The following is a 19,669-nucleotide window of genomic DNA, read 5'->3' as shown; positions in this document are numbered from 1 at the left end:
CTTGTCTTCAAGACGATAACAAGCACAATACATCCACTCATCCCACTTATATAGTAATCCACCATAAAAGCTTAAAGCAGTCACTTTTGGGATTACGATAACAAGCACAATAGATCCACTCATCCCACTTATATAGTAATCCCCCATAAAAGCATAAAGTAGTCACTTTTGGGATTACTAACTTATAAGTGTTTGTAACCTTAGGCAATATAATCAGCCTCCTTTTTTAATCTTTTAGGCCCTTGATTAGTCCAACTATCCTATGTTTAGCATCATTTACATAACATAATTCCCCTCTTTAGACATTTGCACTCTTGGAAGTAGATCTCAGAATATTGTGGCAAACTAGCAAACTGACTCCAATTCAACGAGTTATCGGAACCATAAAACATTATCCCCCAATTCCCTTTCAGTCTATTCTCATTAAAAACTCCATCACCTTGAATTCACAAAGACAATTTCAGTGACATGCAGTCATAGTACCAAAAGGATACACGCATGTAATATACGTAACATACTTCCCTATATGAAAGATCAATGGCAAAACTGATCCAAAGGTCCCTTGGAGAAACATGCATCTAGCTTTGTTACCAAGGATAAGTTCATCGTCCTTGGTTGCTTGAGAGAGCTAATTCAAATTCTTGTCATGACTACATCAAATGCTAAAGTCATGCTCAAAGCATCGTGATCTAGAGGTAGACAGTTTAATAAAACAGATGGAGAGGAAGCAAGCAACAGATAAGTTCTACCTCACTTTATCGTAAGATTATATGGTTTAACTAGTTGGAGATTGTTGATATATGCATGGGCGTGAAAGAATAAAATTTCTTTATACCACATTGGAACATAGTTTATGAATTTAAATTGAAGGAATTATAAACAGACTCTTTACAAGAGTTTCATGATGCTCAATAGATAAGAGAAAAAGAAACTACCACGGAAGTAGCATAAGGTTACTAATCGGATTCATTAAAAACCAGCATGGAAATGTATTGAAGGTTAATAAAAAATAAGTACCAATTGTATTGAAGTTAGAACTCCATTTAGTTTAAGCAATAATAAAGGTTAATAAAAAATTATTGGATATGGCATGCTTAGGACTAAAGCTGAAGACAACAACTTTATGGGGTCAACTTTATGAGGTCATGCTTCTAACTCTAATCTTGTTTTCTATTCTTACAAGTTTTTCTATATAGTTTGTTTCTTGCAATTCTTTCAAGAAAGGACTTTTATTAAAAGTTTATTTCTCATTGGCAGGTGGTTGTTATTTGCTTGATGATTACTGAAATATCTATATTGTATTATTTTTTTAGTAAATTGCAGTGCCGTCAATTTTAATATATTTATTATTTTTCTCTTAATTTGTCATAGGATCACTTGCAACTGGCCTTTTGGTTTATCACTAAGAATAAACTTTAGTTTAGAAGGTGTGAGTTTGAAACATGAATGTAGTTTGACTCAGAATTTGTTTTGTCATCTAGAGTTATGGTTAGGGACCCATTAAATGGGAACCTGACTAGTTGGCAATGTGGCAAAGAGTTTAAGCCTTGGACCAGGCACACTTTTAGCAAAGTCATGTTGAGAAAAGTGGTGCCTAGCGTAGCACTAGGAGACTTCCCCAAAATGGATAGACCGGAGGTCCTCCATCACCTTGAGGTTGGATGACTAGACCAATTTGTGGAAACCTCCAATTAAGCACGCATTGGCATGAACACAACTGGGATGGGTGACCTCTCGGGACTTGGTCCCCCACCCAATTTCCAACATGGTATCAAAGCCATTGGTTGAAGTGTAACCTCTAAGCTACTAGAGAAGCCGATTTGAGCCTCTAAGCCAAGAAAACGTGGATAAGTTGAACCTTTGAGTTAAGAAAAAGTGGACAAGTTGGCACCGGGGGGGGGGGGGGGGGGGGGGGGGGGGGGGCGCGAGGGGGGGTTTGAGAAAAGTGGTGCCAAAAGTAGCACTAGGAGATTTCCACAAAATGCATAGACTGGAGGTCCTCCATCACCTTAAGGTTTTGGGGTCTAGATGGCTAGACCAATTTGTGGGAAACCTCCAGTTAAGCGCGCTTGGCATGAGCACAATTGGGATGGGTGACTTCCCAGGAGTTGGCCCCACACCCGAATTCCAACAAGTCAATCCACGCTTGCCCATTTCTTCATGCTTGGAAGTCATCATTGAAGATGCGAAACACGAAGGACAGAGAAACGTAAGACCTTTGAAACATGTTAGACTGGTTAGCACACTGATAGGAATAGGTGTGGAGTATCAGGTCATTAGGGCCATAGTCACATTTTGTGAGTGAGTCAAAGATCATGTACTCGAAGACCAGACCACCCCTTATGAGCTTCTTCTTGTTTTGGAGAGGTCCTAGATCGAACATTGTTCAACTTGAGTGGAGCCAAAAGCAACTTCCATCAAGCAACATAGAGTGCCACTAGAGATTATAACCACTGCATAGAAGGAACCTACCGCTTCTTAAGACCCGCTTCTTGCTGGAGCAAAATCCAGAAGCACCTTTCATTAAGTAAGGCAGAGGGCCAAAAGAACTTTCCACCATTGGGTAGGATGAACTAACCACCCTAGGTGCTGCTTCTTGTGTATGAGGAGAGGATCAGAATTGAACATTATTCAATTCGGGTGAAAGCAGCTTTCATTAAGAAGGGTAGAGTGCCACTTCTTCTCCTAAGAGAAGACTCAAATCGCTCATTATTCGATTTGAGTAGTGAAGCAGGGCTACTCGCTCCACCATTCCTACTATACAAAAACTGTCGCCTGGGTGGTGAGGGCTCCACCCAAGCCAACAGAGTAGTCTCAATTCTCCTCTATGTAGCCCATGTGGCATTACTGTAGCAGAGGGGTTGCAAAAGCCTTTTTATGCATTACATTCCTTCTGTGAAGAAAGCTACTAAGTATCATTCTCATAAATACTCAAGGTCATGGTCTTTCACAAGAGCTTTTGGGAGCTGCAAAAGGTCACTGTCATGTTCCACAATGAGGCCGTGGGTATAATGAAAGAATCCTGCTCAGCTAAGGGCTATGATCATGAAAGTGAAGGTTAAGGAGGTTAACTGTTTTCTGCTGCCCATTAAAGAAGGTTTTCAAAATTATGATAAAAAACTTAATTATAATGAACTTTTCCACAGTTTGACACATTATTATGCCCACTTACATCTTCCAATGTAACAGTTTGGGCAACAGCCAGCAAACTTTCATGCCCTTGATATTGATCCATAACCGTATGGCCAAGTGCATCACTTTCCATGATAAAATCGAGATTGTCAACAGAGGCAACACTATCGACCATGGCTGCTAGGTGTTCACTGTCCTTTAGCAAAGCTGTCATATACCTAGCCAGCTCACCCTTTGTAACGCCAAACTCTTTCAGCCGTCGAACCTGCACACGCAAAAAAGGCCATAAATTGTGCAGAAAAGGAAAAAAATTGTTTTTTTCCTTGGAGAACCTAAAAGAGGGCTTTACTATTCACCTCCTGAACAGCCACATTGACTGCTCCTCTCCAATTCCTTGGTTCCGCTGTTATTGTTAGTGTGCTGACAGAACAACCCTCCCTTCCAGAGTCACTCTGATCAAGCTCAATCCCAATGAATGGAGGATTTGAACTCTGTCACCAACATTCATTCATTGTCAGGAAAGCTGCACCCATAATTGAACTTCCCTATGGGAGTCCTTTTTAAAGCTTCAAAGTGTTGTCTGTAGCTTAGAAAAATTCACCAAAACCTTATATTACAAAGCTTCATCAATCAGTGGAACACAAGCTCATAGAACCCAAAAAAGGACAGGCCCTTTCTGCTAAAGAATGCTTTCTTTCGCGTGAAGTGCAGGTCCAACGTCCAAGAGCAATGCCTATGTTTTGGTGATTGTCGTCAGTAGAACAGTGCAAAACAAAAGCCAATGCTGGCACATCAGGTGCTTCATAGGGGTTAACGATCATTATTATGCATACCTAGTACATATGATGTAAGGCTCATGAACAGCCCTTTCCGGTATGTAGGGTCCTCCACAGGATTTAGTGAGCCCCCTAGAAGTCTTTGCTGTTAACAGGATATTATGTGTCAAGGAGCAAGGTCTAGAACTCTTATGCATACCTAATTACGGGAATATCATTCTGAATACCAATATCTACGTGCTTAAGATTGAGCCCATCAAGGGTTTATGATAAAGATAACATGGCTAATAAATAAGCTGTGATTGTCACAGACAAACAGACAATAGAAAATACAGCTTACAAGCTCACACCATGAAAATGTGCTTACCTTGTACCGATTGTTTATCCGGAATTGCAAAGCTGAAAGCACAATTCTCCTCATAAGGACCCCTCGCAAATCAGAATACGTAACAACTCTTTGTACAGGTTTCTGCTTCCAATTGAATAAAAGACATGGAAATTCAGAACCTTGTGAATCCAATCAGCAATATACAGAAATGTTTGTTCCTAAAATCTTAGAAAACAAAAAAGCATAGAAGGTATATCTCAGTTAGAGTGTTGCAAAAACCATTTGTAACCAAGTATGCGTTTATCTTTTCATACCATGCTTTGGTTAAGGCCATATAAAGCTTTTCTTAACTTGCACAATTTAGACTCATGTCCCTCGTCAACAAAACCACAAGGCTGAGATATATAAACCTTCTCATGTAAATCACCATTCAAGAAGACAATCTTAATATTCAACTGATGAACATTCATTCCAACCATGATGCACTATCAATGCAATAATACACGTGATCATTGTAGGTATACGAGATGTGGGTGTTAAGGTCTCATCATAACCTTTTCCCTTCTCTTGAGCATAACCCTTTGTGGATAAGCCTTGAGGCAGGTCATTACCATCATCTTTACGCTTAAGCTTATAAACCCACTTCATACTAATAGCCTTTTTGCTAAATAAAATTGTCATTTACAGTGTAACAAGCAAATGACCTCATTTGTATGAGTAAAACATGAAATTCTCATGATGCCACCTTACAGATAAACAAACCTACAGATGGAGCTCTATTGGTAAAGCAGCATTGCACCTCTGATCATTCATAGAACCTATATAAATTCCATCTAACATCTGCTACTTCCTGCTTAGAGGTTTAAAAAAACATATTCAAACAGCATGAAGAAGGTTCTGGCTTACCAGGCAGTGAGTCAAAGAATCCTAGCATTCTCACCTATGTAGGCTCCCTATGGATCATAATGAAGCAGAGTGCAAAACAAAGTTTTGCTATGTCCTAGGTAGAAGCATGTAGTATTTCAAGGGTGCTTAGGTATCATGGGACCAGTAAACTTTGCTGACATTCAAAATTTGACAGCATCCACTTATAAAAACTCGTAATAAAACATGGCAGCAGTAATGTTCGTAGATTGCGAGGCTGCAGGAGAGAGATGTCACTGATGCCAATCTCCCTCTTTTGAAGCAATGTGCCCTTCTTCTACAAGGTTTTGGGCGGGTTGCTTTGACAGCCCACTAATCTCTTGGCCCTCTTGCGATTTCTATTCCGGTAGGTCTTCATTGATGCTGCACAAATGTCTTCAATAGTCTTTGCTCAAATCTTTGAATACACATATTATCACCTAAAATGTGGAAGACTCCCATACATCGCTTAAATGTTTACAAATCCTTAACCTAATCAATGTTGAGTATAAACAGCACTGTAAGTTATAACAATAGGCATAACTCTGTAGCTGAAAAATCAGAGAGGACCTGTAAGTAAGAGGTAACTTATAAATACAGTCGATATGCTTTTCTCCCACTTTTCTCATGTAGAAAGACTCCCTATAGCTCTTGGACCAACCAAATACTTAAACATTTCCAAGTCCATGATGCAAATTCCAAGTCCATGATGCGAAAGAAGGTGTATCCCGTAGACTTGGTATAACCAAGTTTTTGAAAATTTTCAAAAATTAAAAAAAATGCAACCTCAATGGGTATGTACAGAGTATGGTAATTTGTGAGCATGCATCTACCATAAATGCCCAGCCATGGATTATCTTTTGTGATTTTAAAAATCAGAATTAAAGGTTCCAATAACCTTCGAATTCTGGTAAAGATACAACTAACACAGTCACATATGCCAAAATAAAAATAAAAAACTACAGCTAAAACACTAGCATCAAGTCTCAGCCTGCAAAGCATGGATGTGACACACAAGAGAGACCAATTACTATGGCATGATGCATCCTTATGTAGAACAATAACCTAATGAACCTGCAGCAGTTACCTTGCAAAACAAGCTCAATGAAAAACTCTGTAGTAGCTCATGCTGAAAAATATGAGGGGTTATTGCCCCTCCAGGCCGTGACGAAGACCATTCATGCTTGACAGGCGGCCTCAATGCATGCCTTTCCTTCCTTATTGGTGGTGGCACTGGAATAGCTGCAGGTGCATCAACAATACCAGCACCAATCAAAAAGCTCTGCAACTTCGGCACTTGAAGGTGAGCAGCAGGCCCAGCCATCACAGGTAGCTTTTCTGCAGGAGCAGAATAATACCCAGCAGGAACTCTTTCAAAGATGGCCTGCAAAAAAACGTGTAGGTCATTTAGCTTTCTGTCCTCCTCAATTCAAATAGCTAATCTCCCCTACTTCCAGCATGAGTCTTTAAATAACACAATTTGAGTTGCTAACCAATTGTATTAACTGGCTAATTATAAGAACAAAGCCTCAAATATACAGATAGGGAATTTGTATGAGAATAGAATGTGCGATGTATACAAGAGAATCTTTCACAGCGCACAACTTTAAAACTCAAATTGCACAATAATAGAGAGAGACAAGAATACTGTATTACTGAAGTGATACAATAGATGGCAGATCCCGTGTGCCCTATGCTCCTGTCAAGGGAGCTTCGATGGCTGATCTGGAACTGCTAAGACGGAGGCTGTATGCTAGTAGAAGCTAGGGAGTAAACTCACAGTGATGACTGATGAACTGCGTGGAGAAGGGGATAGCCGTGTATCTATATAGGCCTGTATACGCAAGGCGGCCTTGATACGACCTCGTACGTTTGCAGTCATAGTCGGATGGTGGCGGTGTAGACTGGGCCCATCAAGATGTACTAGTGACTACATATTTTCTGTTAGCAGTCATCTCCTGTCTGTACACTATGTCAGGGCCTCTGTTGTGAGTGTGCCCGCCCAGTTTTGGTGTTTCCCCATTTTTCCTCACTTCCATGTATTTTTCCCATTTTTTGCTACATGTGGGAGGCTGTCCTATTCCTGTCGGCTGTTCCATTTGCTGGCTGACTAGATTCTGGGCCCCGACCTGCTGTCCAGCCCTGGCCAGCTGTCTTTATGCTGGCCGGCTGGGTTTTGTGCTGGTTGTGGACAGATGGGCTGCTGTCGGCTGTTTTAGTGCCGGCTGACCAGCAGCCTGGGGCCATATACAATGGCCCCTTTCCCCCCACACTTGTTATTCAGCATTCCGGGATTTATTGGTGTATATATAGCAGAGTTACACTATCTTCTCTCTCTCTTGCATTTGTGTATTAATCTCTACAGCAGCTGTCTTCATTTCCGCTATGCATTCTGACATGGTATCAGAGCCCCAGGTGGCTTGAAGCTTGGAGACAGTGGGACGTCGAGGGTTTGCTGATTTAGGTGCTGATTGGAGACTGTTCTGGGCTGTACGGGACTTGGAGATCGGGTAGAAGGCGGCCATCACCATTGGACAACCACCTTGCATTCTATTTGCAGCTTCTTCTTCTTTTTCCCCACCCACCCTCCCTTCACAAGACCTTGTGAACCCTTAATATGGCAGATTTGCTTGAGATGGCTGAGAAGCACATGAAGATCCCGACACTCCCCACGTTCCCGGTGGACCGCCAGTTGGATGGGAACAACTACGGCATGCGGAAGGTAATGATGGAATCTGTTTTGGAGTCTTATGACTTGGCTGATTTCATTGTTGTTGGGGTTCCATGGCCGGAGTTAGTTACCCTCTATTCGGAAGAAACAGGAGGCACAGGCACAGTTATGGGATCCTGTCAATGCCAGAGTCCGTTCTTTCATCTTCCTGAATTGCACACCACAGGTGATCAATCACATAAAGCATATGACGCTTGCCAGAGGTATTTGGCAGCATTTGGCTTCTCTCTACAACAGGGTATCACCCATGAAGAGAATCTCCTTGGAAGTTCAGATACTGGTGATGAATCCTGCGAAGTCGTCAACAATGCGAGAGCACATCAACAAGCTACAGGCTCTTCAGCAGGAAGTTCTCCAGGCAAGGAAAGAGATATCATCAGAGGATATGGCCATAACGTTGCTGTCACATTTGTCCTCTTAGTACTCAGCCTTTTACTCTTCGTTGATCACTAGTGGCAGGCTTAGCACCATCACATGGGAGGAGCTTGTGCCCATGGTCTTAGACCAGGAAGAGCGATTCACGAACCCTCCACAGGACAGAGGTTCTGAGGCCTTAACTGACCAACGGTCGAAAGCCCGTAATCACAACAACAAGAGCAAAGGGAAGGCTTCATCGGAGAAGTCTTCTGAGAAGAAGCCCGATTCAGACCGAGAGAAACTGAAGGCTGAGAGGACCTGTAATGATTGTGGCGAGAAAGGCCGCTATTGGAGGAAGTGTCCCAAGCGGACACGGAAGAGTGTTGATTCTTCAGCTTCAACTGCAAAGACTCCCGCCTTTGTACACTTGGAGATGTTGGACACCGATGCTTCATCTTCTTCGAGCGAGGAGGCAGTTGGCTTCACCGCGAAGGATACTCGGGAATGGATTCTTGATAGTGGTGCTTCCACGCACATGACTCCTTCCCGTGACTTCTTTCAGGATCTGAAACGGCAATGAGGTCGCATCTTCATTGGCGACAATTACACCATACCGATACACAGTAAGGGCTAGATGGAGATCATTCCCAATGGCAGAGGGGGGAAGCATTCCTCTCGTGTTCTTTACATCCCTGCACTTGGTTTTCATCTGTTGTCAGTGCATGAGGTGTGCAAGACTGGCTTCCGGGTGGAGTTTGAGGAGCATTCTGTTGCTCTACGGACTGCGAGACTGGCCAGGTTGTTTGGGAAGGCCGCGTGGAGAATGGTATATACAAACTCTCCACACTCTCCTCTTTGACAGGTTCTCAGATTGGTGATTTGTGGCACTTTCGGTTTGGCAATTGAATGTGGATGTGCTGCGGCGAGCTTTCCGGAACCAAATGGTGGTTGGCTTGCCAGATGTTGGCAGCAAGCAAGGACGCTGTAGTTCTTGCATTCGTGGTAAGCAACACAAGGAATCTTTTCCAAAGCAGGCTTCCAGGCCGGCTTCAGAACCTTTGGAGTTGGTACACACTGACTTGTGTGGACCTATGCAGACAGCATCTTTGGGAGGTTCTTTGTACTTTATGCTGCTTGTTGATGATTGTTCCAAATTCACATGGGTTTATTTCCTTTCTCAAAAGGACCAAGCTTTTGCTCGGTTCAAGGAGTGGCATGTGATGGTGGAGAAAGAGTCTGGCTTGCAGATTAAGACTCTTACAAAGGAGGAGAATTTTCTTCCAATGCTTTCATGAGATTTTGTGCGCAACATGGCATCAAGCGGGAGTTGGCCAATACAGGTTCGCCGTCAGAGAATGGAGTTGTTGAACGTAAGAACAAAAATGTGGTGGAGATGGCGAGGAAGATGGTGGAGCATCATAATCTTCCTCATACACTTTGGGGAGAGGTTGTGGCTACAGCTATCCATATCCTCAACCGTTCTCCGACGACTTCAATACCGAACATGACTCCCTTTGAGGCATATTTTGGCAGGAAACCTGATGTCTCCCATTTCGTGTGTTTAGGAGCAATGCATATGTTCACATTCCGAAGAAGCAAAGGGGGAAGCTCGACTCAAAGTCCCAAAAGCTTGTCTTTGTGGAATATAACTCTCTTTCCAAGGGATACAAGTTGTATGATCCAGAGAGGAACGAGGTTGTTGTGAGCAGGAATGTGGTCTTTGATGAGCATGTTCCGGTTTCCACTATTGATGAGCCGCCACTTCTTGGAGACCCAGAAGATTCTGAGAATGATTCCCAATCGATTGTTCCAACTGGACAGCCTCAGTCAGTTGAAGAGGTTGAGCCCGCAACAACTGGAGAGGAGCCCCCGCAGCAACAGGAGGCTCCGCGTTCTGTTCAAGTACCCACGTAGCTTCCCTCCGAATGGACCACAAAGGACGGACCTCGAAGATCGCACAAAGTTCGTAATAAAAGTCATTCAGCAGAGCTTTTACATGTAAACTATGCTTTGATGTCTTGTATCATGCAAGACAAAGAGCCCACTTCCATCAAGGAAGCCCTTGCACAGGATACTTGGAGGAAAGCCATGTAGGTGGAACTGGATGCCATTGAGTAGAATAACACTTGGGAGTGGTACCGAGGCCGTCCAAACGGTCTGTCTCATTGGTGTCAAGTGGGTCTTTAAGACCAAGTATACGCAGATGGGTTGGTGGACAAACACAAAGCCAAACTTGTGGCTAAGGGTTATGCTCAACGACCTGGCATCGACTATGAGGATACCTTTGCACCGACAACGAGAATGACCACGATTCGGATTGTTCTTGCCCTTGCTTCTTCTCAGCAGTGGCCCGTATATCAAATGGATGTTAAATCTGCGTTCCTTAATGGTGACCTGCAGGAGGAGGTGTATGTTGAGCAGCCTCCAGGCTTTGAGGTTCCAAGATCAAAGGGGATGGTTTACAGGTTGCGGAAGGCCTTGTATGGTCTTAAGCAAGACCCCAGGGCTTGGAATCAGAAGATTGATTCCTTCTTTCTACAAACTGGATTTCAAAGATCGGTTGCAGATCCCAACCTATATCTCTTTCGGGAATGCGGCATGGTCATGTTGATCATCGTTTATGTGGATGACCTCATTCTCACCGGCGGTCATATGGAGCACATTGCAGTGACGAAGGCTGCCTTGTCAAAGGAGTTTGAGATGACCGATTTAGGCTTACTCCACTTCTTCTTGGGATTGGAGATCTGACAGACCCACAGGGGGTTTTTTGTCTCTCAGCAGAGCGGTATGTTCATGAGTTGCTTGAGACCTTTGGGATGGAGAACTGCAAGCTTATCACGTCGCCGATGGACCCGAACACGAAGCTTACAATGAATGATCCTGGTGAGCCAGTTGATGCCTCTTTGTACCGGAAGCTGGTTGGTTCGTTGATCTGGTTGCTAAACACCAGATTGGACTCGAGCTTTCCTGTGGGGCTGTTGAGCCCATTCATGCAGATGTCATTGAATTCTCATTGGGACGCAGGATTGCGGATCTTGCGGTATCTACAGGGTACGGAGGATCTTGTCTTCTACACCGCTGGAGGTGACACGAAGGAACGAGTTCGACTCCAAGGTTGGAGTGACTCAGATTGGGGAGGAGATCCTAGACACGAGGAGATCCACATCAGGCTACATTTTTTCCCTCGGCTCAGGAGCGATTTCATGGAGCAGCAAGAGGCAGCCAACTATTGCCTTGTTGTCGACAAAGGCAAAGTACCGAGCTGCTTGTGGTGCTGCTTGCAAGGTTGTGTGGCTGCGGAGGTTGCTTGGCGAGATTGGGTTTCCACAGAAGGAGCCCACGGTCATCCAATGCGATAACCTAAGCTGTATCGCTATTGCTCGGAACCTGGTCTTCCATGCCCAGACCAAGCACATAGAGATACAATATCACTTTGTTCGTGAGAAGATCTTGGCTAGTGACATCTTGCTTCTTTATTGTTCGACGGAGGACAATGCGACGGACCTCTTCACAAAGTCTCTACCTCAAGCTATGCTCCGGCGGCACTCCAGCTCACTGGGGTTGGTTCCACATCCAGGAGCTGAGAGGGGGTATAAACAGTCATCTCCTGTCTGTACACTATGTCAGGGTCTCTGTTGTGAGTGTGCCCGCCTAGTTTTGGTGTTTCCCCATTTTTCCTCACTTCCATGTATTTTTCCCATTTTTTGCTACATGTGGGAGGCTGTCCTATTCCCCATTTGCTGGTCGACTCGATGCTGGGCCCCGACCTGCTGTCTAGCCTTGGCCGATTGTCTTTATGCTAGCCAACTAGGTTTTGTGCTAGTCGTGGACAGATGGGCTGTTGTCGGCTGTTTTAGTACTGGCCGACCAGCAGCTTTGGGCCATATAAAATGGCCCCTTGCCCCCCACCCTTGTTATTCAGCATTCCGGGATTTACTGGTGTATATATAGCAGAGTTACACTATCTTCTCTCTTGCATCTGTGTATTGCTCTCTATAGCAGTCGTCTTCATTTCTGCTGTGCGTTCTGACATTTTCCCCAACTTCCACGGCCATCCAAACTCATTTTGGGTCTCGTTCGGGACCCGTAACGTCAGGACAAAGGGTGTCCAAGAGTAAAGTCTATGTACTCCTTGTGTGGACTGTTCTGAGATAACCGTCCAGTGTAGCATGTAGCCTATTTGGCACTGTGCCAAATCTAAACCAAGCCATCCCGCCTCATAGACCACATTCCCGTGTGAATACGGGGATGCTGGATGCCTAGGCTGCTTGAACCATGGCTACACCTCATAACGGGGGCCATACAAACATGAGCTAGCCAGTGCCTGGACAATACAATATGAGGGTGGACCATTGATATCCAACACCCCTCCTCAATGTCCACCCGAAGGTGAACTATCTCTGTGGTGTCCCAGTCGATGAAGATGTCGCTCCATCTGAACCCTGCTAAGAGCCTTGTGAAGATGTCTGCACAGTTCTGTGTTGTCCAGCAGTAGACCATCTCGATCTCCCTGAACATGATGAGCTTGATAATGAATCTCAATGAGTTTCGTGCAAGCAAGAAACACGAGATTTCAAGAAATGGCCATGCGACTTTGGTTATCACATTGCAGCGTCGTAGGCTACTTCTGCACCACTCCTATATCCTATAGAATCCTCCTCATCCACAATGCCTCACATAATGCAAAGCATGCAGCTTTGTGCTCAACCTCTGTCAATGAGTGCAACTGCGGGCTGTTTCTTACCGATCCAAGAAATGCATCCAGAACCAACAGAAAAACAATACCCAGTTATTGAGCACCTGGTGTTGGAGTCACCCGCCCAATGTGAGTCACAAAAGCCACGGAGGGTCTTGCCCGCAACATAGGTGATGCCCTACTTCTAAGTACCTTGGATGTATCACAACACCCGCATACTTGCTTTCAATGATTCTCCCGAGACTTGTTGGAGAATCTACTCAAAACACCAATAACAAAACTAATATTAGGCCTAGTATTACACAAGAAGATAAGACTACCAACCAGCTTCCTGTATAAGGTATCATCCAAAAGGTCTAAGGTGTCTTCGACAAGCAGCTTGGGATACCAACTACCTTGCATTTTAGTCATGCCAAATGCCTTTTGAGTATCTCACCTGCATATTTCTGTTGAGAGATGAAAATGTTAGCTGGCTTTTGCTAGATCTCAATCCCCAAACAATAATGCATGAGCCCAAGATCTATCATCTCAAACTCTGCACTAAGCATCTGTTGTGTTTATCAGATTGTGATCCCCTGTCAAGATGAGGTCATCTATATAGAGAACAATGACCATATACTTCCCCTGCTCACAAAAGACATACAAATTTGCTTCTGAAGGATTGCGTAAGAGACCAATACTCACAAAGTAAGCATCAATTCTCTGGTATCATGCTCGTGGAGCATGTTTCAACCGGTAGAGTGCCTTTCATAACTTACAAAGTTGGGAACCAAAAACCCAGGTGGCTATTCCATGTATACCTCCTCCTTGAGATTCCTGTTGAGGAAAGCAAATCTTACATCTATTTGGAGAACAAGCCATCCCCCTTGCATTGCCAATGCAAGAACGGTGTGGATTGTGGTGAATCTAGCTATAGGAGTTAAAGTTTCCTAAAGGTCAAAACCTTTAACTTGTGCAAAACCTTTTGGTGACCAGCCATACCTTGTACTTTTCCAAAGTACCATCAGATTTATATTTTGCTTTGTAAACCCACTTAGTGCCAATTACCTTACACCTTGGAGGACCATCTACAAGGTCCCTAGTGTGGTTTTTCACAATGGAGTCATATTCTGCTTGCATGGTTGCCATTCACTTCAGATCCCCTTGTGCTTCAACAAAGGTGGTCAGCTCCTGAATCTTGAGTGCCTCTGTAAGAAGAACAAAACTTACAAGATTCTCCTGAGCCCTATTTTGTTCCTCTAACCTTCTAGATCTGCGAACATCTCGAGGCGCATCCTTGATGGCCAAACATTCTTCACCATACAAAAGTTGCCTATAGCACATAAGGAATGGCTTACCTTTTTGTGGCACATCATGCTCTTGTTCTTCATCTCAAGGATCCATGTCCATAAGAAAATGGACAAGTTACACTCCATCAATATGCAAGGAAGCCCGTATTGCATGTGGAGGTTGTGTTGCATGATGGAGGAGGAGAAAGCTCCTCCTCCATCCGACGAGGTTGTTCTTGGACTACCACATCACGACTCACTATGATCTTCCTTGAATAACGGTCATGGAGCCAAAATCCCTTTTGACTCCATATCCAAGAAGATGCATTTCTAGCTTTTGGACTCCAATTTGGTTATCTCAGCATCTGGAACATGTACATAACATCCACACTCAAAAACTTTCAATTGTGCAGCTGGAGGTTTCTTACCTGAGCAGGCCTGTAACAGAGTCATCCCTTTGGCGGCCTTTGTTAAACTCCTATTGAGAATGTGCAGAGTCGTATTAACTACCTCAACCTAAAAGGATTTAGGTAGATTCCTACCATTAAGCATAATCCTTGCCATCTAAACAATGACACGATTCTTACACTCTGCAATACCATTTTGTCGCGGAGTGTAAGCGGTTATGATCAGTCTCTTTCTTTGCACAAACCCAAGAATTCATCAGAAAAGATTGATCCATTCTAAACTGATTCAATTTTGGTGTATGCAAGGTCAATGGAGGAGATGCACCATATAGGTCACATGTGGAGATGTGCAAATATCACACTCTTGTGCCAAAGATAATGGATGATGTCAATGCTCTTGACATCACATCGGATGACAACTTGAGTGATGATGTCACCATTTGGCTCCCTGAACAACAAGGTATCTTTAAATAAATGCAAAGATGGATTCTCACTGGATCTTTCTATGCCTTTGGACACCAGTTTGACTGGTGAGTCACCCTCTAGATATCCAATGTTTGGGCTTTGCTGATATGATCAATAGTCCTATGGCATGGGGCTGATATTTCCAAAGGGATGGGAGCTTTGCTGATATGATCAGTAGCTCTCCTAACAATGCTAGTGTGACTAGTAGGCCTGGAGGTGTGACCAATATGACTGGGAACGCTAGTGCTCAGGGTCATCTAGCATGACTAGATCCCTGGGTGAGATACATGGCTTGAGAATGCCGGATTTCCAATGTATATTTGCATATGCATTTCATTTTGTGTATGTGCACAGATAAAAGATTTATTAGATGCATGACTTGTTTTCGTGTCATACATGCCTGCATATGTCCGGTCTCGTAGCGTTGGGGATGCCCAGAACTACTCGCTATGAAGCTGTGTGGATGCCTTTGCTTGTTGATTAGTGATTGGCTTTTGGCAAGTATCAAAACTGGCCATCCAGAGTCTCAAAATCCATGTTTAGGACTTAGTTAAATTTTATAAGGTGGAGCGTTCACACCCACATTAAAAATGGGTGTGAACACCCCAATGGGCACACAAACCCATAAGTTCTATCTAAGGGAGGACCTTAATTATTGGTGGAATCCAATATCATTTACGTGGGATTTTAGGCACATTAAAATTGAAGGCATCGATGGCCACGTGCGTGACTCCTGAAGCCTTCGCATGCATCACAGCAAGGTGGTTGACGTGGGGGGAGAAGGACAGCCGGCTAGCGTTGGACTCGGGCTTGCTTTCTTCTAACTGACAAAGGGAAGCGCTCAACTTTCTTTCTCTTATCGACGGGCTGAAGCGCTGGACTCCCTTTCTCTCACCAACGGACTGAAGCATTTGATGCTCTCTCTCTTGCACAGAAAAACTGAAACGAAGGAACCTCTCTTGCTCTCAAGTGTGGACTGAAGTGAAGGGATTCCCTCTCTCACATGTGGACTGAAGCAAAAGGATTCCCTCTCTCTCACACAGGAGGACTGGAGCGAAGGAATTCTCTCTTTCTCACAGGAGGACTGAATCGAAGGAACCTCTCTCCCACATGTGAACTGAAGTGAAAGCCCTCGACTCTCTCTCTTTCGCTCGGTGGACTGAACGGAGGCCTGGATTCCCTCTTTTTCCCTCTCCCGCCGGACAGAACCAGGGCATCGGTTTCTCTTTTCCTTTCCGGACTGATTCACCGATCAGATAGCTGCAGAGAGTTGTAGAAGAGCTGCGTACAGTGTGCATCACTCTCTCAGTACAGGGCTGCATACGAAGTGTTACAACAGGTTAATACCTTCATTTACTCCTACACACAGCAGGGCTGCATACAGAGAAGAATTATTGTTTTGTCATCAACAACTTATCTCACACACACACAAGTGGGTGGTGAACCATTCACAAAATTAAGTGTGGGACCTGCTGAAGGCTCATCATCGAATTCCTCTCTTGATACAAGTACCTTGAAGGAGTATCAAAAGGAAGGTGTGTGTTGGAAAGAGATGTTGCACACAAATGTTTTCAATTTGTGATTGAAGACTAGATGAGCAAGGCTCTCTAGGTGCATCCAGCCTAGTGTGAGACCAGGAGGGTTTGTGAGATCCGTGTAGCCGGCTATGTGAGACTGCCTTTCCTGCGAGATCCACACTAGACCGGTGTGAAGCTGGAAACATCCCTTGCCTTGGGCTTGGGCGGAGGACTTGACAACTTGTTTAACTTTGTTTTCATCCTTAGTACTTGGAAACCTGGTGCAATAGCACCCTCTAAATGTATCTATAAATACTCCCTGTAATTAAAAAATTTAGGGGGATGGGGGGGGCGCCGTTCCGGACCCATTGTGTTGTCAAGTTTTCCGAACCTTTAATACTCACTAAATTAAGTATGGGTGAGTGTGGTTGTAATTAGTAAAGCTATCTGTACTTAGTATCATTAATGTCAAGTTTAATATTCCTGGGAATTTTGATTGTATCGGCCACCTCCGTTTTAGATGAGAGGATAATGATGGGCCCATATATAGAGGTCATCATGATGCATTGAGTGATGCTCTTTGTGTAGGGGTTAATTTTGCAGTGAATGCTCAGGAGAACAATACTGAAGGTGCAGACTACCTTCCATCAACAAAAAGACAACTTAAGACAAATAAACCACAAATTCATTCATGTATATTAGAGCCATATTTCATAGTAGTACTCATCAATAGCTAAACTCTTTGTGTTGACATTGTGGTGTACCTCTATACAGCTCGACTTGCAACCTGTATTAGTTCAATGTTTGGCTTCCCACTCGTTGCTTCTCCTTGCACAATAATCTTTGACTCTACTTTGGTATTCTTCATTCTCAAAGTAGCAAGCATGTGCTTTCTTCCCCATACATAAGATCAATGTCTCCTGCTTAAAACCCTCTCTTTGATGAAGTGAGAGTGGACCTCTATGTGTCTAGTCTGCATATGGAAAATCAGGTTCCTCGCCAATCATATACTGCTAAGATTGTCACAATAGATGACAACCTGTCTGTCAACTTGCAGCCCCAAATCACCAAGTATCTTACACAACGAAGCTACCTCACATGTTGCCATCGCAACACCCCTATACTACTCTGCCTAACTATTGGCTGCTTCTTTTTACTGCTCCATCACAGAACCACTCCCAAAGGAGAACATAAATCCACTGATAGATCTCCTATCTGCAATACTACTAGCCCAATCTGCATCGGTGTCTCCAAACACCTACAACTCTATACCAGCCTCATAAAAGAGACCACAGTCCACTGTAGACTTCACATAGTGCAATGTGCCCCTCACACCATCCAAATGTGGCTTCTGAGGAACTTACAAAAATTGAATATACAATCGAGCTGTATAGTTCAAATCTAGCCTGGTGATCATCATGTAAATCAAGCTACCCACCACTATCTTCCTTTACATAGTGGGGGGTTCTCCAAAATCTCAAGTGCAATTGTACTTATCTATCCACAAAGATCAACGTATACAAGCTAAAGAGGAGCCTTGGCTCTAAAACTGGCCTCTTGTGAAAAGGATTTCTAGTCCTGCTTACCCATCATGCAAGCTTCACATACATCCGAACTGTCAGAAATTGGTGGCAAATGAACAAATAGCTCCATTTCTGTAGCATGATTGGATTCTTCCTTGGTCTTTAGAGTGCCATTCTTGGCATTTTCTTACTTTTTCATGCATTCTTCAGCTATGTGCCCCTTCTTGTTACATAAAAGCATTTAACCTTTTTCTTCTTATTTGAAGAGTTAGAAGCCTTACCCTTCTTCTTTGTGTCAGCAGAGAACGCCTAGTCCCCACCATTGTGACTCTGCATCCTCATCTCCTCATCCCGAAGCAATGAGTTGAACTTCTCGAATGTGAGAGGAGTAAGCTTGACACCAATATTCAAAGATGTAACAAAACTATCATACATAGGCAGCAACATCCTTATAAAAGGGACTAGCGAGATCCAGGGAGGGCAGACTCATGCCGATTGCAATTATCTGGTCACCAGTAGAGATCTTTGATTCTCATGAGAAACACCTCCACCGTTTCACCTTCCTTCAGCTTCTCTTGTTGGAGCTGATTTTCAAGATTATGAATCCTTGAGGGATTTGTGGTCTTAGATTGGCTCTGCAACAAGGTCCATGCTTCTGCAGATGTGGGGACATGTTGAACCATGGTTAGCACACTATCTTCCACGCTTGTGACATTGGCACAAAGAGAATCTGATCTATTCGTTTCCAAGCTTGGACAGATCAGCACAGTACCTTGGTGGTGGCGGGTGAACATCAACACCAATGACGGTGTCCCAAAGCTCATAGGAGGAAAGAATAGCCTTAAGCTTGAACTTTCAAAGTGGATAATTCGTGCCATTAAGCTTTCTATCAGCACCGAATGGTGGTGGGAGAGGTCTTACAAAAGATGCCATTTCTCTAAGGGACTACCAGACAACAATTAGAAAAGAAGTTTTGTACCAAGCCAGAGCTCTCATACCATGTAAGAGAATACAATGTGCAATGTATACAGGAGAACAGTCACAAGAAGTAGAATCATTCATAGCACAAAACTTTAAAGCTCAAATTGCACAATAACACAGATAGACGAGAATATTGTATTGCTGAAGTGATACAATAGATAGCAAATCCCCACACCCCTGTGCTCATGTGAAGGGAGCTTCAATGGCTGATCTAAAACTGCCAATACGAAGGTTGTATGCTAGTAGAAGCTAGGGAGTAAACTCACAATGATGACTGATGAACTGTGTGGAGAAGGGACTGGCCGCGTATCTATATAGGCCACCTTCCTGTGTGAATACGAGGATGCTGAGAACCAATGGCTGCCACCATTTGGCCTCCCAAGTGGTCTGGCACCCTTCGTGCCGTCCAAAACGTGCCCAAGACGTGCATTCCGAGTGCTCGGGAATCCGGTGTGTGTGTTTCAAGTGGCCAGCTCGGATGTCACGTGCACGCCCATGCCATCGCTAAATCTCCAGCATGAACATCAAAAGATAAGGCTACTCTCAAGCCTACTAAAAGCATTGTACTTGGTGAGTAACAACACT

At 43.9% G+C, this 19,669-nt stretch overlaps 1 protein-coding gene across 1 annotated transcript in view; it reads right to left on the bottom strand.

Moving 5' to 3' along the window:
• The window catches only part of LOC147637524 (stromal processing peptidase, chloroplastic-like), a 136,314-nt gene that overhangs the window by 41,460 nt on the left and 75,185 nt on the right, over positions 1–19,669 (bottom strand). The window contains exons 8-11 of the mRNA XM_086799311.1: positions 6,227–6,523; positions 4,276–4,377; positions 3,489–3,623; positions 3,173–3,397 (exon numbers count right to left, since the gene is read on the bottom strand). Of these exons, the coding sequence (XP_086655437.1) occupies positions 3,173–3,397; positions 3,489–3,623; positions 4,276–4,377; positions 6,227–6,523 (759 nt within the window). The remainder of the gene's footprint in view (positions 1–3,172; positions 3,398–3,488; positions 3,624–4,275; positions 4,378–6,226; positions 6,524–19,669) is intronic.

The sequence above is a fragment of the Cibotium barometz genome, chromosome 6, assembly GCF_041138505.1.
Source record: "Cibotium barometz isolate CiBa-2024 chromosome 6, ASM4113850v1, whole genome shotgun sequence".
Lineage (NCBI taxonomy): Eukaryota > Viridiplantae > Streptophyta > Polypodiopsida > Cyatheales > Cibotiaceae > Cibotium > Cibotium barometz.
The sequence above is the reverse complement of the archived record's forward strand: the minus strand, read 5'-3'. Positions and strand labels throughout refer to the sequence as shown.